This window comes from Mesoplodon bidens, assembly GCF_964165515.1.
Source record: "Mesoplodon bidens genome assembly, chromosome: 2".
Classification (NCBI taxonomy): Eukaryota; Metazoa; Chordata; class Mammalia; order Artiodactyla; family Ziphiidae; genus Mesoplodon; species Mesoplodon bidens.
The window spans coordinates 174,945,736-174,967,101 of NC_138177.1; the positions used below are offsets into that span (position 1 = coordinate 174,945,736).

At 59.6% G+C, this 21,366-nt stretch overlaps 3 protein-coding genes across 7 annotated transcripts in view; all 3 read right to left on the reverse strand.

Moving 5' to 3' along the window:
* Nucleotides 1-1,110: 1,110 nt before the first annotated feature.
* Nucleotides 1,111-13,888, reverse strand: TMEM82 (transmembrane protein 82). 4 transcript variants are annotated; one of them, XM_081255838.1, is made up of 8 exons: nucleotides 13,686-13,888; nucleotides 13,471-13,543; nucleotides 13,095-13,269; nucleotides 12,058-12,475; nucleotides 10,714-10,901; nucleotides 7,781-7,880; nucleotides 3,696-3,768; nucleotides 1,111-1,148 (listed from the first exon to the last, which is right to left on the reverse strand). In XM_081255838.1, the coding sequence occupies exons 1-7, from the start codon at nucleotides 13,771-13,773 to the stop codon at nucleotides 3,743-3,745; spliced, it is 1,068 nt and encodes a 355-aa protein (XP_081111964.1). In that variant the 5' UTR covers nucleotides 13,774-13,888; the 3' UTR covers nucleotides 1,111-1,148; nucleotides 3,696-3,742. The 4 variants fall into 4 exon arrangements, 3 of the variants coding, with proteins under 3 accessions (XP_081111964.1, XP_081111963.1, XP_081111965.1); XR_014017557.1 differs by lacking the exon at nucleotides 7,781-7,880 and having other exon boundaries at nucleotides 1,123-1,148; XM_081255837.1 differs by lacking the exons at nucleotides 1,111-1,148; nucleotides 3,696-3,768 and having other exon boundaries at nucleotides 7,659-7,880.
* Nucleotides 13,889-14,460: 572 nt separating this feature from the next.
* SLC25A34 (solute carrier family 25 member 34) lies at nucleotides 14,461-18,600 on the reverse strand. Its single transcript, XM_081224963.1, has 5 exons — nucleotides 18,037-18,600; nucleotides 17,343-17,408; nucleotides 17,090-17,242; nucleotides 16,603-16,737; nucleotides 14,461-15,972 (listed from the first exon to the last, which is right to left on the reverse strand). The coding sequence occupies exons 1-5, from the start codon at nucleotides 18,454-18,456 to the stop codon at nucleotides 15,790-15,792; spliced, it is 957 nt and encodes a 318-aa protein (XP_081081089.1). The 5' UTR covers nucleotides 18,457-18,600; the 3' UTR covers nucleotides 14,461-15,789.
* A 1,612-nt stretch (nucleotides 18,601-20,212) lies between these two features.
* The window catches only part of PLEKHM2 (pleckstrin homology and RUN domain containing M2), a 40,988-nt gene continuing 39,834 nt past the window's right edge, over nucleotides 20,213-21,366 (reverse strand). For both annotated transcript variants that reach the window (XM_081223744.1, XM_081223743.1), the window contains one exon: nucleotides 20,213-21,143. In XM_081223744.1, the coding sequence (XP_081079870.1) occupies nucleotides 21,006-21,143 (138 nt within the window). In that variant the 3' untranslated portion in view covers nucleotides 20,213-21,005. The remainder of the gene's footprint in view (nucleotides 21,144-21,366) is intronic.

Genomic DNA, 21,366 nt, shown 5'->3' on the forward strand with positions numbered 1-21,366 from the left:
CGGCCAGGCAGGGTCCGGCTCCCCTCTGTGGGCCCAAAGCTGCAGTCGTGCTGGCGGGGAGGGCTCTGGGGCTGCTCTTGTGGGGCCCACACTCGTGGGGGTTGGGGGGGACCTGGACACCGTGTCCCGGGCTCCTCCTTCTCATCCTGCCTCCTTAAATCCCTCACCTACGTCTTGTCACCGCTCCCGTCCCCCTTGTCATCCCTTTTTTCATTCGATCCTCTCAGCCACTCTACAATAACAACAGAAATAACAGTAGCTGCCATTTATAGGGGCTTTCTATCTGATGCCCGGCCTACACACCTTTCCATTTAATCCCCGGGAGAGCCCTATGAGAAAGGGCTGATTATCCCTGCTTCGCAGACAAGAAACTGAGGCCCAGAGAGGCTCAAGGTCACACAAGAGGCAAGTGGAAGAGCTGGATTCAAACCCAGACCAGCGGGTGCCCCGGGGCACACACATTGCCCTGCGGTCCCAGGGGCTGGTACAACTGCTACCCTTCAAGATGGGAAGAGAAGTGACTCCCTCGCTTTTTGGCAGAGGGAGGTTCACACTCAAGGCTGCCTGAGCCCCTGCTCAGGCTCATTCTCCAGCTTGGCAAGGTCACTTCCCTTTGCAGCACTGCTCAGAGCAAGATCCCTATGCCTTCCCCCAGGAGGAAGGAGGGAACCACTCACTGGACGTCAGCCACAGGAAGGACCCTAAGGAGGAAGTGCGATCCAGGGGTTTTCAGACACTTTCAGCCATAGAACCCCCTTTTTAACTGCTTTGTGACCCAGAAGCTTATTTAAAACAAATAAAAATGGAGCTGCCCTCCCTCTCCTCCATGATACACCCCTGAGCCACCTACCGCAACTCCAGGTGGGACAATGAGGCACCGAAGGGTTGATCTGGAGCCTTGTCTAAGGTCACAGCGATTCCACCTAGGAGCCAGGCCTCCCCACACCTGCTCTGGGCTAAGACTGGCTTGGGAAGGGGGAAGGTCCAAGGGGTATGTGAGGTCCAGCTGTCACCACTTACCGGCTGTCCAACACCGCTGGTCGCTCGTCCCACCTCTGCCGCTGCTCCAGGGTGGAGAGGAGCGTCCTGGACAAGGGACTCCCGCACCAGCCCTGGTGTCGGTGTCACCTTAGCAGGTGCCCGGCTTCCTGCAATGGAAACCCAGGAAGTGCACTGGATGAGAACACACGCCCTTTGTCTGCCAGCTCAGAGGCCCTGCTCCCCCCATCCTGTCCTGCCAGGCTCGAGCAGCTTTCTGCCAAGCCCCTGAGCAAGGGGGCTCAATTTTCTATTAAGGTCGTGGCAGCTGAGACCCTGGGTGGCAGGGAAGGGGTGGGAGACAGGGGCAAGATCCAGGGCAGTGGGGATATTTTCTGCTGTCCAGTGTGCTGGGGAACATGGCACCTACTGCCCACAGAGCAGTCGGGCACCTACTGTGTCCTCGGCTGGCTTGCGGGATCTTAGTTCCCCGACCAGGGATTGAACCCCAGGCCCTGGCAGTCAGTGAAAGCGCTGAGTCCTAACCACTGGACCACCAGGGAACTCCCAAGAAAAATGAATATAATTACCAGCGGTGATGTGTGCTATAAAGGAACGGGCAAGGGGCTGAGACAGAATAAGGGGTGTGGGTGGGGCTCGGGCAGGCCTCTCTGGGAGGAGATAGGAGGAACCAGCCACAAGAGGAATGGGGGAGGGCATTCCCGGGAGAGGAAGGCAGTAGGGAAAACATGGGCTTTGGGGTCAGACTTAGGCTTAACTCCTAGCACCCTGGTGCTGGCTGTGACCTTGGACAAGTTCCTTCCCTCTCGGAGGCTGTTTCCTCACCTGTAACATGGGGCAGCTGGACTGATTGCCCTCGAATGAAGACATGAAAGCTCCCCTTTGCAGAGCTGCTGGGGACAGAGGCAGGGAAAGGGCGCACCAGGGCCTGGTCCAGAGTTGGTGCCCCACCAGTGGTGGCGCTGGCTGTTCCCACGTCACTCTCACCTGGTTTCTAGAGCTCTCTGCTCACAGGGTCCCTTTGCTCTGCAGCTAGATCCAGGAAGAGTGACAAGCCTGGGGAGAGTGGCATGGAGGTGTCCTCCCCTCTGTGATTTTTCCTCTGAGGCTCCCTGAGCTGCAGCCCCCAGGGAGCCGGTGACCCCAAGGTGGGGAAGCATCCATTGGTCCAATTGCCTTTCCCCTGGACAGGCTCCGCCTGGGCCAGGTCAGAGCAGAACTGTCAGTCCTAGCCTAGGGGTGCCCACGTGTGGAGCTGAGATTATACACCCGGGTTGGGGTCTACTGCTTGGCAAACAGCCTCAGAACCCCCCCTGGGCCTCCCTGTCCCGGTTCTGCTCCTACCCCTCCCCCCATTGTCCACTCTGCCTGCTTGAAGTCAGGTCAGTTCAACACTTGTTTCCTGAGCACCTACTGTGCTAGGGGCTGGGCAGGGGTGCAGCAGTGCAGGGAAGTGGGGGCTCCCACAAGCTGTAGCAGGGGCAGGTTGAAGCGGGAGGGGGGCAAGCACAGATATGAGTAACATCAGCATCTGTGAGTGACCGCAGCTCTCTCACATGCCAGCCTGTTACCCTGGGCAAGTCACTTCTCTCTGAGCCTCAGTTTCCTCTTGTGAACCTGGGATAGCAGAACCTCCCTGTGGCTTTGTGAGGATTTGTTGGGATGAATTTTCCTGGTGCTTAGTAGGTGTTCAGGTGAGTTGCTTTCCTCTTCCCATCATATAGAGGACAGAGGTTTGGGGATATTATAGTGAGATGGACAAAAGTGCTGAAGGGAAGGAAGACTTGGTTCTGCTGGAGAATCCAAGGCACATCAACGGTTCCTGTCAGTTAGCGTCACTTTCTCGGATTCTGGTAGCAGCACCCAATTTCTCTTTGGGAAACTCACTCCCACTCTCAATGCCTGGCTGGAACTATGTAGAACGAGGCAGTATTTTTCCAGGGTGACAGGAATGCAAGCTTGGCACCATTTATGCCAACACTTGGACCAAGACAGAGGACAGCAGGGCAAAGATGATAGAGAAGGAGACCCAAATCTATAATGGGCTTCCCTGGTGGCGCAGTGGTTAAGAATCCGCCTGCCAATGCAGGGGACATGGATTCAAGCCCTGGTTCGGGAAGATCCCACATGCTGTGGAGCAAATAAGCCTGTGCGCCACAACAACTGAGCCTGCGCTGTAGAGCCCGCAAGCCACAACTACTGAGCCCGCAAGCCATAACTACTGAAGCCCGCATGCCTAGAGCCCGTGCTCTGCACCGAGAGAAGCCACTGCAATGAGAAGTCCACACACTGCAACAAAGAGTAGCCTCCACTCGCCGCAACTAGAGAAAGCCTGTGTGCAGCAATGAAGACCCAATGCAGCCAAAAATAAATAAATAAAATAAATAAATTTATTTTGTTTTTAAATTTTTTTATTTTTTTGCGGTACACGGGCCTCTCACTGTTGTGGCCTCTCCCATTGCGGAGCACAGGCTCTGGACGCGCAGGCTCAGTGGCCATGGCTCACGGGCCCAGCCGCTCCGTGGCATGTGGGATCCTCCCGGACCGGGGCACGAACCCGTGTCCCATGCATCGGCAGGCGGACTCTCAACCACTGCGCCACCAGGGAAGCCCAATAAATTTATTTTTTTTAAAAAAGGAGAGATAACTGATTACATCACTTAGGCTGCTGGATCCAGCCATGCTTGAAGTCCTACCTCTGGATCTCTGGAGCCAATGCATTCTCTTTTTTCTTCATTTTTCTTCAACCAGTTAAAACTATTTCTGTTGCTGAAAGTAAAGTCATGAGGAATATTGGTGAGACTCCATGGGTCTGGATCATCTCTTCCTCCAAACTCTGCACCACTGTCACCACTTTTGAGAAGCCTGCCCTGATGCCTCCAAGTGTCAGGACTCATGTAAATCCTACGGATTCATTTCAAGGCTGCTGGGTTGAACCAATATGCTTTACCCACCAAACTGGGAGCAGGGCTGTGTCTTATTATTCTCCATGTCTCCAGCACCCAGCACAGTGCTTGGCACATAGTAGGGTCTCAGTAATTCTGATGAAATGCAGGAGTAAGAGTAGGGGGTCTTAAGTAGCTGCATACGCAAATCACATGAGAAGTAGTAAAGGGTAGGGAGCCGTTAAGAAGCCTGGGTTTTGGAGTCAGACCCACTTGAATTTGGATGTTGGCTCCCCCACTTATTAGCTCTGTGACCTTGAGCAAGTCACTTAATTTCTCTGAACCTTGAGTGTTCTCTGGGAAGATAGAGAAAAGAACAATCAACTCCTTAAAAGGCCGTCCCGAAGGCTGGGGGAAAATAAGGCAAGAAAAATACGGAGCTCAGGCTCATAATTCCTCATGCAGCTCTTTGCAAATAAAATGCAAACGTGCTTCTTCTTCCTCTACCTGGGGAGCGGTCTGGTGGACAAAACGGGGAGGCAGGAGACCTCTTCATTCTCTTCCTTCGCTGAGATCCATTCCTGCTTCTGCCGCCTGAGCCAGTGCCTCCTTCCCACTCCCTCTTACTCAGCTGTGTTCATTGACCCTTCACATCAGAAGGGCTTGGCCGAGACTGAGTTGCAGTCCCTTGTGGGGAGGGGGCGACGCGGAGGGCACTAGAGGCCACAGTCAGGCTCCGGTCTAAGTGCCCTACCTCCATCAACCTGTTCAGTCCTCTCAACAAGTGGGGAAACTGAGGCACAGAGAGAGTAACTTGCTCAGGGTCATCTCCGTTAGGAAGCTTCTTTCAAGCCCATGTAGTCTATCTCCAAGCCCTTTTACTAAACAGGCCAAGTGTGTAGGGAACTGTTCAAAAACCAAGTAGGGAGTAACCAAGCCACAGTTATAGCCACATGGAGTTCCGCACTCTCAGGCCCCAAGCCTGTGTCCACTTGGGCCAGGCAGGGCCTGGCCTCTAGACCTGGCCATGACAACAACATCTGGCTCTTAATCCCCTCCCGGTCCAGTGTCCTGAGCTGGCTCTGGCCGGACACCCTGGTTCCCACGGCCCCCCCTCAACTAAGCACACCCGCACAGGCTTCACGGTGAGGGGCGGGACGTGTGGGGTGGCCATGGGGGGGGGGCGTGAGTCTCAGTGGGCTGGAAAGGCCCCTCCTTGACCCAGGCTTTGAAGGTCAGAGCCCCTTATGTGGACAGAGGAAAGGAAGTCCTGGCATCACTCTCTTGGGAGGGTCCCTGAGCCTGCCCCAAGCCCTCGGCTGCTTGCCAGGGGCAGGGCCCCGTTCCCCCACCGACCCCAGGCCCCTCCTTGAGCTCCCGTTTCACTGCGAGCCTCCACCCCTGGCAGCATCTATCCAACACCTCACTGTTCTCTGGCAGTGAGGACCCCCATCCCTGAGACGCCTCCGTGCTGAAGTGTAATGTGGCCTAGACCCTGCCAGGGCCCCTCGCCGGCCTCCCCACTTCTCTCTTCCGCAGAGGTGGGCTTACTGTGAAGTTAACGAAACTTATGCTCAGGCCTCTCACTTGCACGCCCCCTGTGAGGACTGGGGGTCTCTGGAAGTAATGAAGTGTTCTAGGAGGGAGGGGCAGCCAGGTTACACTCAGGAAACATTTCTCTCTAAGTGTTCCTGGCAAACTGCCCACAGAGATGTCAGAGGAAGGACCCAAATCTCCAGGGTTCCAGCAGCTCGTCCTGCTCTTCTTTCTCATTCTCAATCAATATTCACTTTCATATGAATTTTGTATTCTTTTCTCTAAAGGGGACCTTTTCTTTTTTCTTTTTGACCGCACCATGAGGCACGTGGGGCCTTAGTTCCCTGACCAGTGATCAAACCTGCGCCCCCTGCCTTGGAAGTGCGGAGTCCTAACCATTGGACGGCCAGGGAAGTCCCTAAAGGAGACCCCTAAAATCGGATGCGCCCTGCTCTTCCTCCTTGCAATCCACTCTCCAAGCCGGCCAGGCCATCTCGCTAAAGCAGCACGTGGTCATCACAGGCCCCGACACCCCTTCTGTGGCTCCAGCCGCTCTTGGGGAAAATGCGAAACCCCTCCCGTCCTGGCGATCTGGCCCCAGCCCTTCCGGGAGGGACAGCATCTCCCGCCACTGTGCCCGTTGCCCCCTCGGCTCCAGCCACACCGACCCGACCCCTCCTCCATCCCTCAGGCCACTCAGGAGCCTTGAGACCTGCCTGGGCTTCACCACCACCCCATGTCCTGGGAACTCCCCCTCAGCCTTCAGGATTGGTTTCTGCAGCTCTTTCAGCGAGGTCCCTCTGAACTCCAGACCACGTCACACACCTCACAACACCTGGACCCTCCACTGATGCTGACCACACCTGCTTGGCGTAGCCCTGCTCTGTCCCTGGAGGCCCTCATCTCATTCACCCAGTTGCTCAGGTCCCAAAGCAAAGAGTTCCCAGGATTCCTCTCTTCCTCTCAAGCCCACATCTAATTGACCAGGAAATTTTATCAATCTCTCAAAACATGTTCAGGGGGCTTCCCTGGTGGCGCAGTGGTTGAGAGTCCGCCTGCCGATGCGGGGGACGCGGGTTCGGGCCCCGGTCCGGGAAGATCCCACGTGCCGCGGAGCGGCTGGGCCCGTGAGCCGTGGCCGCTGAGCCTGCGCGTCCGGAGCCTGTGCTCCGCTACGGGAGAGGCCACAACAGTGAGAGGCCCGCGTACCGCAATAAATAAATAAATAAATAAATAAATAAAAAACGTAAAAGTCAGATTATGTCACCTCCATGTGCAAACCCTCCACTAGCTGCCCATCACAGGGGAATAAATTCCTAATGCTGGCTGTGGCCCTGAGCGATCTGGTCCTTGCCCACCTCTGGGACCTCATTCCTGCCACTCCATCCTCTCTGTGATGCTCCAGCCATGCTAAGTTTTCTGCTATTCCTGGATTCTCCCAGCTTGTTCCCACCTCAGGGCCTTTACCTGTGCCATTCTCTCAGCCTGGGGTGTTCTTCCCTCAGCTTTCCACTTGGCCTGCTCCTGCAGTCCATTCAGGTCTCCTCAAAGAAGCCTTCTGTGGAAGGCAGCTTCTAAAACGGCCCCCTGAGGACCCCCGCCCTCTGCCATGCCCTTGTGTAATCCCTTTCTCTAAAGGGTGGGCTAGACCCAGCGACTTGCTTCTAACCAATAGAATAGAGCAAAAGAGTGGGATGTCGCTTTTAACACGGGGTTACAAAGACGACTTCTGTCCTGCTCATCTTCTGTCTGTCTCCCTGACTTGCATCACAGAGGGAAGCTGGCTGCCATGTTGTGGGCTGCCCTATGGAGAGGCCCATGTGGCAAGGAACTGAGGGAGACTCTGGCCAATAGCCAGAGAGGAAGTGAGCCCCTCAGTCCACTAGCCCGTGATAGACTGAATCCTGCCAACAGCAATGTGAGTGAGACTGAAGTGGATCCTGCTCCAGTCGAGCCTTAGGATGACACCACAGCCTTGGGTGACACCTTGACTGTGGCCTGTGAGACTCTGAGCCAGAAGACCCAGCCAAGCTGCACCTGGATTCCCAACCCCCAGAAAAAGTGAGACAATAAGTGTCTGTTGTTTTACGCTGCTGTTTCAGGGTCATTTGCTACATAGCTGTAGATAACAAATACACCCTCCTTCACCCCTGTCACTCTATCCCCATACCCAACTTTTTTTTTTTTTTCAGCACCAGTTGCTACTTGTGCATCTTGCTCATCCTCAGTATTTGCCCCAGAGCCTTGCCCCATGTAGATGTTCAGTAATAGGGGAAGGACTGCAGGACATCAAGAGGGACAATGCCGTAGCTCAGAAAACCCACAGGTGTGGGGGCTCAGGAGGGAGGAGGAAGACTCACCCCAATCCCAGGTGCTCCAGAGGTACGATTCCCTCTTAGCAGGGACTGGGGCTCGGGTTTCCCACCTCTTCAGAAGAATGCTGTTTCGGGATCTCATGGTCTGTGGCAGAACAAGTTCAGCTTCATGCCCCTGTTGCAGACCATACCTTTTCGATTTCCTCTACCCTCTGGACTTCAGGTCTAGTTCTCTGTTTGGTAGGGCTCACTAGAGTGATCTAATTTTTATACCCTTCTCAGATTTTTCACAAAAATAATTTAATAGATAAGAAAAGAATACTATTCCAGCCCACGTGGCCCAATTTTTGTTTGGAAAACAGTCCCTGTGCCCATAAAAAGGAAAGGACTGCCAAGTCCAATCTCCTCCTAGCCCTGGCCGCACCGGGTCCCGGGCTGTGTGTGGGGCTGGGAGGCCAGGGAACCTTCCAGCAAAAACATCAGGCCCGAGTTGGAACCCGGTGTGCAGTCTGGCTCTGGCAAGGGGCTGGCCTTGTGCTCACCTAACTGAGCCATTTCCTCTTAGACTGCGGCAAGTTTCCTGCCCAGAGGGAACCAAGCACACTCCCAGGCAGAGGGGGGCGGGGTTCTGTATTGGGGGAGGGGCATCCACAGGCACTTCCCCCACCTCAGTTACTCTGCAGCTGAAAGGCCCCTCCTGGGGGTGGGATGGAGAGCAGGGGATCAGAAGTTGGGCTCGAACTGTCCGTTGGTGGCCATTCCTGGAGGAATGAGCTGAAACCGCCCCATCCGGCCTTGGGGACAGCCTGTCCCTGTGTCTCAGGTGCACCCAGGGTGGGGAGTGGAATCTTAGGCCAGACTCTGTCTGCTCCAAAGCAGTAGACTTTGGGTGACCACAGTGGGCTTTGCTGAGAAGTGGGACCCATTAGAGCCTGGAATCCTCGAAGAACCTTCTCCAGGTCCCACCTCCTCCCTGGTGCCTCCCCTGCCTCTCCCAGACAACCTGACCCTCACAACCCCTTTGGAAGCCCCCTGGCTGGCAGTCTCCTTTGCTTTATGGGGTCCCTCCTGGGAAAGGGCCTCTGAGTTGGGGCCCTCAATCCCCATGGACACAAACTGCCTTGTGGGCTGGGTGCCTGGGGCAGGAGAACATGGGTGTGGGTAGACCCTCAGGCTAACCTGGACAAAAGGTGGTGGGAACAACATTCCAGAACCTACCAGGAATGGACCTGCCATATTTTTTATGCCCACCTCTGTTAGTTTCCCTGGCCCCAATTCTTCAACAAGAAGTGGGTAGCGGGGAACATGCACAGCACTTGAACTCTGCGGGTCAGGCTACCTGATTCAAATCCTGCCTTGCCACTAACTAGCTGTGTGTCCTTGAGCAAGTTACTTAGTCTCTCTGAGCCTCAGTTTCTGAATCTAAAAAGGGATAAGAGTACCTGCCTCTTGGGGCTGATGTTAAAATGAAATAATAAAAATGTTCAGTGCAGGGGCTTTCCTGGTGGCGCAGTGGTTGAGAGTCCGCCTACCGATGCCGGGGACACGGGTTCGTGTCCAGGTCCAGGAAGATCCCACATGCTGCAGAGTGGCTGGGCCCGTGAGCCATGGCCACTGAGCCTGCATGTCCGGAGCCTGTGCTCCGCAGCGGGAGACGCCACAGCAGTGAGAGGCCCGCGTATTGCAAAACAAAACAAAACAAAACAAAAAAATGCTGAGCGCAGTGCCCAACACATGGTAGTTGTTCTTCTGACAGGCTCAAAGAGGGGCAGTGGCCTACCCAAGGCCACACAGCAGATAAGCAGAGGAGCTGGTACCCAACCTTTTCCCACATACTCTGTGGCCTTCGTGAGCTGGGCCCTGCAGGGGATACAAGGCTGAACAGGGCTGAGACGGGAAGGATCCTCGTGTCAGGGTCAGAGGCTGGGGACCAAGGGCACCAACAGAGGCCTAGGCATCATACTCCCTCCAGTTGTTTCTTAGCCTAGGATAGGACAGGATGTGGGCATCATCCACCCAAGAAGCAGGTGAGTCCCAGACCATGTGCCCATCCACGCCACTGCATCCCTGTCATGTCCTCAGCCACATCAATATTAAATTCCTGAACCCCAGGGACCCAGCTGGCCCATATCCCAGGAGCCTGCCTCAGTCGGAGAGCTCTGTGGCCTTAGAAAAGCCTCTTCACCTCTCTGTGTGTTCATGATTCTGAGACAAATCTGAGAGAATCACCTTTACTGTTTGTGGAAAGGGCAAGGGAGGCTGGTAAAGGGGGAAGCCATTCTGAGGATACAATCTCTCCCCACCCCCCAATGCTCCGGGAAGGCAGGGCTGAGGGGCTGTATCCATTGCCCACCCTGAGAAAAAGAGGGTTAACCCAGCAGCCTCCATGCGTCCCTACCCTCTGAGGGGCCCAGCCCCAAATCCTCCCCTCCCTCCCGGGGGCCCCCAGTGCTCTAGGTGGGGGGCAGCCCTGCCGTTCTGCCGCCAGGCAGCATCCTGGGGTCAAGGCCTCCAGGTGAGCCCGGGCAGCTCTGAGAGACTCCAGGTCCTTGCTGAGGTAAGTCAGTAGGGGGCCGTCCCCTGCGGCTGGGCAGGTGCCAAGGGCTGGGGCTGGCTTGGAGCTGACGAGGAAGGCCTCTGGGATGGAAAATCCTGAGGGCAGGCAGGGAGGAAGGGATGGATGGTGCCACTCAACTCCCCCATCCCGCAGGGGGGGCCTCAGCCTTCCGAGAGTTTCAGGACCTTCTTCCCATTCGGGGTCCTCTGGGGAACTGGATAGGGTGGGGGGCGCCCGCCCCGCTCCTAGTGGCTACTGAGGGGTCAAAAGTTAACCCCAGGTGGGAGAGGGGATTCCAGCTGCCTCCGACCCCCACCCCAAGGGAGGTCACCCCGGCTCTTCTGAAAACTTGTCGAGGCTCCCAGGGCTGTCTGGAGTGGGGCTTCAGTGTCTGGGGCACATTCAGGGAGGGGGTGCCCACCTGTATCTGGCAAAGATCAAACAGGGTGCGGGTGCCCAGCAGGCACCAGAACTCGCCCAGCAGGGAGGTGAGGATGCCCACGAGGTCCAGCCAACGGCCCACGGTCAGCAACAGCAGAAAGAGGCCGCACATGCGTACCAGCACCGTCTGGACCTGGCTATGCAGGCCGGGATGTCGCTGCTGCTCCTCTGCAGAGACACGGTCCCTGTCACCGGCTGCCTGTCTGCCTGCCCTGAGGTCCAGCTGAGTCGGTTGCTTGGACCCCCCAGCTCCCCCTCCCGCTTTCCTCAGCGCGTGCCTTCCTCTCCCCAGGCAGCCCCACTCCGAGCAACTACAAGGGCGCTTCTTCCTCCCAGGCCTCACTGCCCACCCCCGGTCTCCCCCTGCAGTCAGGACAGTAGTCGTCCTGACTCCTCTTTCCTGCACTCCCTTGTCTGGTCCATCAGGAAGCCCTATGAGCTCTTCCTACCAAGTAGATCTGGGTCCCAGCCCCCTTCATCTCTCACAGCAGGCTCCTCACTGGGCTCCCGTCTTCTGATCTTGACCCTACAACTCAGCGTGTACTCAGCAGCCGGCAGCCTTCTCAACACACTAACCAGATGAAATCATTCCTCTGCTTATAATCCTCCCAGGATTTCCCACTGCATTTGGAGTAAACTCCAAACTCCTCACCTTGTGAGGTCCTGCCCCATGTGACTGGAGTCCCCTCTCCGACCTCATCTCATCTCTGAGTTGGTCTCCCTTGCTCTCTAGCCCCAGCGATCCAAGTTTTCACCAAGCACGCTAGGTTCATTCCCACCTCAGGGCCTTTGCACCTGCTGCTCTGCCTGACTGCCCTTCCTCGTCCTGACTCTTCCACCCCATCCCTACCCTGCAGCCAGGTGGCTCCTCCTAGAGCCCAGATCTGAGCAGGTCACTTTCCCCTGCTTAAAACCCTGCTATGGCTTCTCATCAGACTGCCTTGCCAGGATGATGATAGCTCTCCATCAGGCCCCCGTGAACCAAGCCAACCTCATCCGCTCCATTTGCCTCGTCTCACTTCTGGGCTTTGGCATTTATGGTTCCCTCTGCCAGGATCTCCTTTGCTCCCTCATCTCTCCCAGGGGCTCCTGCTTATCCTTCAAGGCCCAATTCAAGTACTGTGTCTCCAGACTCCCCCTGCACGCTGCACCCTTATCTGAGCTGCCCCACTGCATGGCCCCTGCTAGCAGGCTGGGTGCTCTGGGATGGCAGGGGCAGGGTCTGAGTGTCGTCAGCCTCCCCAGGGCCTAGCACAGCGCTGGGCCTGGGTCAGACGGTGGGATGTGAGTGTCGAGTGAATGAACTGCCGCCCGCGACCCTCACCCTGCATGTAGATGACCAGCAGGGTGTAACAGATGGTGAGCGGCATCCAGAAGCGCACAGCCTCCGAGGTGGTCAGGAAGTCCCGGTTGAGGAGGGCCACGGCTGCCATGTTGCCCACTGCAAAGGTCAACGCCAGGGCGCGGCCCAGCAGCCGGGGGAGGCCACGAGCGCCAGCCAGCAGGCCCAGGCAGACCCCACAGTAGCGCTGGCTGCTGTGCAGCTCATAGAGCTGGCAGACGTGGCGGCGGAGGCGCCGGGTGCCCGAGCGGAGCAGTGCGGCCAGCCCCAGGCCCAGCAGCAGGTTCAGCGTGCGGTGCGGGGCGCCCTCCTGCAGGAAGCTCAGGCTGCAGGTCAGCCCGCAGCCCAGCGAGTACTGGCACAGTAGGTACAGCTGCAGCCTCTCGGTGCCCCGGGCGCCCTGGGCGGGGTAGGTGGCAGAGAGGGGCCACGATTGTGTGCGCTCAGGCCACTCCTCACCGCGCGGGGACCCAGAGGGTGTCAAGGTACAGGTGGTCCACTCTGTGGGAGGCCGGGGCCTGAAGGAACCTCAGGGGCCGTTCCCAAAGAGGGAATATTGCCTTCAGGTCAAGCCCTATTGGGATCATTTCTTTCAGCTTAATTTCAATCATGATTATTACTTGGGACCTATCTGCTTGCTGAAGGGTGGTGGCTCAAAGCCTTCGAGACCTGGGTTCAAAGCCCGACTCTACTTCTTGCTGGTTGTTGGCCACAGATAAGCCACGTAGCATCTCTAAGCCTTAGTTTCCCATGTATGAGATCGGGATCACAACAGACTTCTACCCCCTGTGGTTCTGAGGATGAGATGATGCACCCAAAGCATCTAGCACGGTGCCTGGCTCATGGGAAGCTCTCGACATCCGGGAGCTGCTGTGTTATCTTCTTGGACTGGGGTGGTGTCCACTCTGAGTGGAGACTCGGCTTTGGCGATGACAACCGGCCCAGTTTCCTGTATTTGGGGGTGAAAACTAGGGCCCAGGGCCGGGCAGTCCTCACCCACCACCTGCCTGTGGTCTTACCTTGTCCAGGGACAGAAGCGTGGAGACAGCCCGGAGGGAGAACTCGAGCACCACGAGGGCGGCCACCCGAACCCCCACAACGGTCAGGATCAGGGCCAGCCCTGCCAGGTGCACAGTCTCCAGCGAGGCCCACTGGGCCCGCAGCCGCTCCTTTTCAAGCTGCCGCTCTGGGTCACTGTGGAGGCAGAGAGGGCACGGGGCAGAGGGGCAGAACTACCAGCCTCGTCCCTGGAGGGGGTCCCGGTGCCCCCAGCCACACCCTGGGGGTAAGGGATGGGTGGTCTCTTCCTCCCAGTCCTCCCCTCGGAGGAGGCCAGAGTCGCATGCAGTGTGGGCTCCAGGGGGCTGGGAGGGGGTCGGGGAGGCGGGCACTCACTTGGTACAGCCCACGAAGAAGTAGACCTTCAGGAGGTTGTTCAGGACGGAGACTCCGCAGGCCCCGACGAGGCCTGACGGGGTTAGTAGGGAGGGTAGGCAGCTCGGTAGGGTTAGAGGAGGGGGCGGTGGGAGACGCACGTGGGTGGGGCTCGTCTTGCGCTGGGCTGGTGCCCCGGAGGGGGCGGGGCTGAGGGGGATGGGGGAGGGGCTCACCTTGCAGGAGGGCGTCGAGGAGGCCGGAGCCCCACTCAAGGGAGGGGAGGCTGGGGAGCCAGGAGGGGAGGGACAGCAGGGAGAACATGGCCGCCAGGATCCAGCCCCAGCCTCCGGCCTGGTCTGCGCCAGAGACACTGCAACGTCACCACCACCGGGCAAAGGTGGTGGAGGCGAGGGGAGGGGCTGGGAGGGGTCAAAAGCCCAGGCGAGGGGAAGGGAGGAGGGGGAGGGGAGGAGAGCCAGGGCCTTAAACCTTTGGGCTGCTGGGTTAAGACCGCTGCCCAGGGGCTCCCCATTTGGGCAGCATGGGGTGGGGGGCATCTCTGGGTGGGCTGGTCTCTGTCCTGCTTTTCTCAGCACAGAGACCAACCCACCCCTGGGCCTTGCCACCCATCCCTTCCTGAAGCCCGAGGCCTCGCCTCTTCTGCCCTCCCCCAGCCTCCGGTCTGGGTCCCCGCCCTCAGCCCAAGGTCTGGAAGGGGGGCTTCGATCGCCCCACAGCCTGAGGTCAGGCTCTGCTCTCTCAGCCCAAGGTCTGGAAGGGGGCGTTTCTCCCGCCCCGGGCTCCAGCTCTGGGCCCTCCCCTCCTGCGCCGTAGGGCAGCCCGCCTTGACGATCCTCCCTGTGTCCACTAGGTGGCAGGCCTCACTTGGCCTGAGGGGCGGGGCTGGCTCGCCCCAGTTCTTTTGGATCCTCCTTTCTCAGACGGAGGCGAGAGAGCTAAGGGTGTGGGTTCAGGGGGCGGGAGACTGAGGCTGCCAGCAGAGGGGAGTCGTTGAAGTAGACAAAATAGAAAACTTTATTGGTTTGGAGTGTGCAGTAGGGCTGCCCCTGGGGAGCAGCTCTTTGCAGACATGGGGTGTGGCAGGGAAGGTAGTTCAGGCTGCTTGACCTCTAGACACAAACGTGGGTGCAGGCCTTAGGAACACGCCCATGGTGGGAGGGCGGCTGCAGCGTGGGGGAAGAGCCTGCGATGAGGCCGCCCAGCTCTACTACCTTGGGCAGGTCACTTCCTTTCCCGGGACCTGAGTCTGCTCACCTGAACAATGGGCACCATCAAGTGCTACCTTCCAGGACTGTCGTGAGAATCTGTGCAAATGTCCACAGTCCTGGGCACCTGGGAGACCCTCAGTAAAAGCCCTCAGTTGATGCGCTGAATCGTGTCCCCTTCCCCTCCCCAGATTCATATATTGAAGTTCTAACCTCCGAATGTGACACTTTGGAGACAGGGTCCTAAAGAAAGCAATTCTCAAAGGAAGTATTGATGAGTACGTTAACATGATGTCATTAAGGATGGATTCTAATCCAATATGACTGGTGTCCTTATAAGAAGGGACTAGGACACACACACACAGAGGGAAGACCATGTGGGGACATGGAGAAGACGGCCATCTACAAGCCAAGAAGAGAGGCCTCAGAGGAAACCACCCCTGCCGACACCTTGATCAGACATCTGGCCTCCAGAATTATGAGAAAATAACGTTCTGTTGTTTAAGCCCCGTAGTCTGAAGTCCTCTATGACGGCGGCCCTGGCAGTCTAATACAGACGATGACATTACGGCCTCACGGTGCTCCCCAGGGCCTCCCCACATGTACAGTGATCCCTCAGGGGCACCCCAGCACCCAGGGTCCCGGCTCTTGCCAAGGGCACAGGTCTGGGCTGGGCAGAGCTGGGTTCTCTGCCCCCTCAAAGCTGTGTGGCTTTGGTCAAAGCACTTCACCTTTCTGAGCCCCCGCTTTCGAATCAGTAACAGAGCATTTTACCATCTTGTACTGTGTGAGGACTAAGCGAGCTGGCGCGTGTAAGTGGCCCAGCTCATGGCGATGTTCACACCCTGAAGTGGTTATTTTAACAATGAGATAAGGTTACCCAGGACAGAGAGGGAAGAGGAGCTTTCTGGAGAACAGAGTGGGTGGTGATTCAGGGCGGATCCGTTGGCCCTGGGTGGGCCACAGGGCTGGGTTGACCACAGCTGTCTACACGCTCCCTGAACCTGCGGCAGGGCCTGGGCCTGGGCGGGCTCCTGGACGGCCATTCCCAGGTGGAGCGGGCCGTCGCTTCCTGCCAAGGGCCCAGCTGTGTCAGGGTGAAGGACGCCGCCTAGCTGCCCTGGTGCTGGGCCCGCATGACCAGTTTCCGGAGCTCATCCCAGAAGAGCATGCTGAGGATGGTGTGGGGACCCAGGCGCAGGTAGGTGGGGCCCAGACCCTTGTAGAGCGCCAGGGGGCCCTCCTGCCGCCAGATCTTCACCAAGCAGTCGGCGAGGCCGCCATACAGCCGGCCCTGGGGACAACACAGGGCAGACATCACTACAGGCGTCGTGGGGCCCTGGCTGGCACAATGGGGTGCGTCTATGTGTATGGGCTTCTGTGGCACATCAGAAAGGGCACTCCCCCAAGCTGGCAAATCACATAATAGTAACCCTTCGGGCTGTGAAAGTTAAAAAAGGACCTCTTCCTCCAGGCAGCCACAGCCCCAGGCCAGGGGCTCAGCTTGGTTAGCGGCACGCAGGTGAATTTCACCGCTAACTCAGCCCATGGAGGGCACCTCTGTGTTGGGCACACCTTGCACCAGTGTACGTGATGGCCCCTGTGCGTCTGTGAGGCTGGGGGGTCAGGACTCGATTCCAGGTCAGGCTCCCCCACCTACCGGCTGCGTGACCTCAGGCAAGTCACTTGATCTCTCTGAACCCCAGTCTCCTCATCAGGAGAACGAAAGTTGTTGTGAGGACAGAATAGAATCCAGGTGTGAAAATGCTTAGTACATGCTTGGGATAGGTGTTCAGCAAAGAAGCCGAATTAATGTGTGTGTGTGTTATGTCACACTTCTCCGTGTCTCTGGCTCTGTGTGTGTGTGTGTGTGTGTGTTGGCTGTCCAGCTCCCACGCCCTCCCCCACTCTGTCCCCTGCTCACCCTGCCCGCTCCGTCCACAGGCTGATTGTACAGCCGCGTGCTGACCACGTCGAAGGGGGTCATGACTGTGACCACAGCTACGCTGCTGATCATGCCCCCGGCCAGGGCCACCAGCCAGCTGTCCTCTGGGAGCCACTGTGGGGATGTACAGGCTGCTGAGCCCTGGAGTACCCTCCACCCCCCCACGTGGTGCCCACCCCATCCTCTCAGCGCTCGGGGGCTGGAAGAGCTAGGGAAAGGGGGGCAGATGATGCCCCTCCGGCCACTCCCCCCCCGCCCCACCGCCCTGAGCTTCTTTACAGCTGGAGGGTTCACTGCGGACTCTCCACTTTGGCTGGACCCGAGGGCCAGAATCACGGCCCTGAGGGCAGAGTCAGGGCCCTCGGCTTTCTTAAGGGGCCTGTCACCACCCCCGGGCTTCCCTGCATGGGGTCCAGCTGGAGATGTGGAGGCGCGATAAGGGGCGCGGGTGTCCCCCACTCCTCACCTGTTGCTCCTGCACCCAGGCCTTGGCGGAGGCGAAGGTGGCCAGCTGAGCAGCCGAGCCGACCATGACCCGGGGCACGGCCCCACCCACACCCTGCCACAGCCCCGCCAGGCCCCGCTGCCGCCAGATGGTCCCCAAGGCATCCAGGACGCTCTGCAGGGAGAGGGCACAGGGTCACTGGGCAGCCCCTGCCCACCCAGGGGTCCATCCAGCCCACCTAGCGGAGGAAGCTCCGAGGAGTGACGGTCCCCACCTGGTGAGGGTGCTGGTGTCCCACAGCCATCGCGGCCACCGTCTGGGCCTGCAGCTGCGTTTTGACCTGTGAGAGCAGAGGTGACACAGGGCCTGGGGATGGAAACTTAGAAGAGCCTGGACGAGCTGTGCGTGTTGAGGGCACCCCTCCCCGGGCCCTGACACCCAGACCTCCTTGAGCCCACACCTGCAGCTTTGCGGGGTGGAGGGTGTGGAATAGGGTTGGGGGTGAGGCTCTGGAGTCGGCTTGGGTCTGCATCTGGGTGTGACCTGGGACAAGTTACTTAACCTCTCGGCCTGCCTGCTCACCCTTGGAAGACTGCTCTGGGGACCAAGAGAGATGATGAATGTAGCATCCAGGCTAGGATGTGGGGCCCTCTCTCGATGGAGGCTCTATGCTGAACTTGCACAGGGCACGCAGGAAGACAAGTGACCACGTGGGCCTGAGCCAGCACACCTCCTGCCACCCTCCGCCCCCTCCCCTGCTCAGGACCAGTGGGGCGGGGGCCCCAGGGGAGCAAGGTTCAGGACGAGGCCCTGGTGCCCTGGACCAAGGGGCAGATTCCAGGCCTGGGCAGAGATGTCCCGGGGAGCAGCCCCACCCCATCTGCCCCACGGAGGCCAGCCCAGGAGGCTGCAGAGCCCCCATGGGAGCTGGGTCCCAGGGTGGGAGCAGATGGAGACAAGGCACTCACCAGGTAAGCAGGGCTCCCCACGAAGGCTCCCAGTGCCCCTGCCACAGCACCCGCCACCACGGTGCCACCCGGCTGCTGGGCGAGCCCGGCCTGGCATGCCAGGCTGTAGCAGTAGAAGCGGACACCGTTCATGAGGCCCTGGTAGAGGAGGCCGGCAGCCAGCCCCTTCTGCAGGCCGCACAGCCCATCTGCACGGGCGATAGCGACGACGGAGGCCACAAAGCCCCGGTAGTGCCGAGGATAGGTGCCCCGGGCCTGCAGCTCCCCCTGCAGCTGCAGCCGCGTCTTCACCACCTCCAGGGGGTTGGTGAAGACACAGGCCAGGCAACAGGCCGAGGCGCCCAGCACCAGGTCCACAGCTGGAGCCACCGTCTCCATGGCCTCCGGGCCAGGGACCGGCTGTGCCCGTGTCAGGGGCATGGGCACGGGCCCTGGGGTGGCGGTGCTTAGGCTGTCTTCACCCCCACAGGGCCACAGGGCTGGGGATCGAGGGAGCCTGGGGCCATGTCTGGAGGGCAGAGGTCCGGGGCAGAGAGGCCGGCTGCTGCCAGGCGGCGCGGCTCTATCTCGGGAGTCCACCTGCTCTGCTCCTTCCTGGGAGCCTGGGACACGCCCCCGCCGGCTCTGGACCAATCCCAGCTGCCTACGTCCCCCACACCTCCCTGCGGGGGAGGGCCTGGACCCTGGGATCTGGGCGAAAGGTCACCTGGGCCCCAAGGGAGACGCGGGGGGGTGGGGGTGGGGGTGGGGTGGGGTGGGACAGAAAGTGCCAATCAGCCAAGACGCCTCCTCCTGCCCCTCTGGTCCTCCAGCCTTCCCTCTGGCCCTGGGGCAAAGGGCTGGTGCTGATGCCCTCCCTCTGGCTTGGCCAGTCCTGTTGTAGCTCAGGGCCCTGGGCAAGAGGCAGCTGCTTGGGAGGCTCCTCTCAGCAGCTGCCCCACCCCCACCCCGCCCCGCACCCCTGCCACTGTGTGCCATCCCCTTTCCCGGCCTCAGTCTTCCAGTCTGGCTCCCACGGTCTGTGGTCCCACTGTCAGTGACAGAAGAGGGCTCCGGAGTCCTGTGAATCCCAGGAGCTGCTATTATGTGTGCCCAGGGCAAGTCAGTTCCTTTCTTTGAGCTTCAGTCTCTCCATCTGTAAAATGGGGATATGGGTACCCACTGCAGAGGTTCTTTGGAGGATTACAGATGTGTGAAGAACGCCTAGCATGGTGCTTCATTCAGTAATAGGCGGCCCGCATCCCCCCCTGCCTGGGGGCCCTGGGTGGGTAGGAGATGGAAAAATAAGGGCCACTGTGTCTCAAGGAGTGACCTTGTAGCTTTGGTCGCTCACCTGGTCGCACTTGCCCCCTAGGCCTGCCCCTCCTCTTGGTGGGAGCTGCTCCTGGGCCGTGGTTCTCTGGAGCAGAGGCCCAGGCACGGGAATGGACCTTTGTGCCTGGTGAGAAGGGACCTCCCAGCCCTGGGCACTACTGTCAGGTGCCAGGCTGCTCAGGTGGGGGGCCAGCACCACCTTGCCCACCTCGGCCTCTGCCCCATGGTACCTCTCTCCTGCCAGGGCCACCCTGCATCCCCCAAGTCCCAATCGGAACCAGAGGCAGGGCCGCCCTGCCCAGAACCCCACCTCTGTGGCCTCCACACCTGCTTCTTCCAGGTGTCCACCCCTTTCCTCCCAGCTGTGAGGCCCTGGAGGCCGCCGTGCGGAGGGGCTTGAGGGCTGCAGAGCTCCTCCTAGGCCTGGCAGGCTGGGCACCCTCCGGCCAGCCCCGGGGTAGCAGCTTAACAAGAGGTCTTGGGGACAGCTTGGATTCTCCCGGGTTGATCCCGAGTGGCCGGCACTCAGCCCCCGGAGCTGGGGAGGCACGGCAGGCAGGAGTGCCTCGCCCTGGCAGCGTAGCCACGGCCTGGGACTCGAGCTGGTGGCTGCCCTCCCCTGGCCACTGCAGGAAACAGGAAGGAGGGCAAAGGTCCAGCCAAGAAGCTCCCAGGGCCCGAACTCCTCCACACAGTGAGTGCCGGGGGGCAGCCGCCAGTAATCTGGATCCCGGTGTGGGCACAGAGCATCTGATGGAAGAGCATTTGTGGAATGAATGAGGATCGAAGGGCCGAGTGGCCTGAGAGGAGGCGCCGGAGATCCCTCACCTCCATCCTGGTCAAAAAGGGCCAGTGACAAGTCTTGGCAATATAACATGTCTATTTTATTTTAAAAAACAAAACCCAGGCCACCTGACCCCTTCCCCCAGAGGGCCCTCTTGGGAAGGACCTGGCGCCAGCCAGGCAGGGGACACAGGCTGGTGGGCTTTGCTCCTCTCCAAGCCCTCCTCCCTCCCCTTTGCTCCTGGCAAAAGGAGATGGCCTGAACCCTGGGTCCTACAGGCACTGCCAGGTTTGGAGGAGGGGAGGTAGGGGGCCGTGGACATGCAGGGCCTCCTGGTAGCCAGGGAGGGCCATCCCGGCCCCCTGCCACCCCCCGGGCCCTGGAAGGCAGGGAGCAGTGTGCTTGGGGATGGAGCTCGTGAGGAGAAGACATGCACTGAGACCGCGGTGTTCCAGCTTCCCTCCCAGCCGGGTGAATGTTCAAACATGAACAGGGATGGCCGGGCACTCAGAGCCCCCAGGGCGGCCTAAGCCTCTGCCCGGGCCCCTGACCCAGGGGAGGAAGAGGGGCTCCTGCCCTCCCAGTCCTTCTGCTCCCCTCGTGGAGTGCGGCGGTGGCCCCGGGGAAGGGGGCCGTGCATCTGCGGAGCCCATAGGGCTCGGACCCTCTGCCCCCAGCACTTCCCAGTTGCCGCCTGCCGGGCAGGAGACCCAGGGTGTTGAGCACCCATTCTGGATCCCTGGGAGGGAGACCTTGTCTCAAGCCCCACTCGGTGGTTCTGCTGCCCGGGAACGAGGGTGGGAGCCTGGCCCCGAGCAGCCGCTCGCGTGCCTCCCTCTCCGGCCCCTCCAGGACGCCAGCCAGCTCCACCTCAGCACCAGGGGTCCCGGGAGGCTCTGCCCCGGCACAGGCTGTCGCTCCGCTGCCAGGCACTGTGGATGAGGCTCAGGGCGTCCTCGAACTTCTTCTTGTTGGAGGCTTCCTGGATGGCCTTACGGGGGAGGTCCACCTGTGTGGGGCGTGCAGGGAACCTGAGGGCTGTACCAAGAGCCCCCAGGGAGCCGAGGGGCCGTGGGGTCCCCCCCGCACCAGGTGTAACCTTGCCCTGGAACTACATCCACGCTGCTGAGATCTCCTGCTCCTCAAGGAGGGGCTCAGGCCGACGGGGTGACGCTCCCTGAGCCGCCTCCTTCCAGGGAAGGCCCCGGTTCTCGGAGGAGGGGGCTGGGGGT

Excerpts from the sequence above, each read along its gene's own strand:
- TMEM82 (XM_081255837.1), bottom strand. The coding sequence starts at position 13,773 with ATGTTCTCCCTGCTGTCCCTCCCCTCCTGGCTCCCCAGCCTCCCCTCC. Across the intron at positions 13,270-13,470 it reads TTCTTCGTGGGCTGTACCAA|TGACCCAGAGCGGCAGCTTG; the intron begins GTGAGTGCCCGC and ends CTGCCTCCACAG. Across the intron at positions 12,476-13,094 it reads CGCTTCTGTCCCTGGACAAG|GGCGCCCGGGGCACCGAGAG; the intron begins GTAAGACCACAG and ends TACCCCGCCCAG.
- SLC25A34 (XM_081224963.1), bottom strand. The coding sequence starts at position 18,456 with ATGCCCCTGACACGGGCACAGCCGGTCCCTGGCCCGGAGGCCATGGAG. Across the intron at positions 17,409-18,036 it reads TGGGGAGCCCTGCTTACCTG|GTCAAAACGCAGCTGCAGGC; the intron begins GTGAGTGCCTTG and ends CTGCTCTCACAG. Across the intron at positions 17,243-17,342 it reads GACACCAGCACCCTCACCAG|AGCGTCCTGGATGCCTTGGG; the intron begins GTGGGGACCGTC and ends CTCTCCCTGCAG.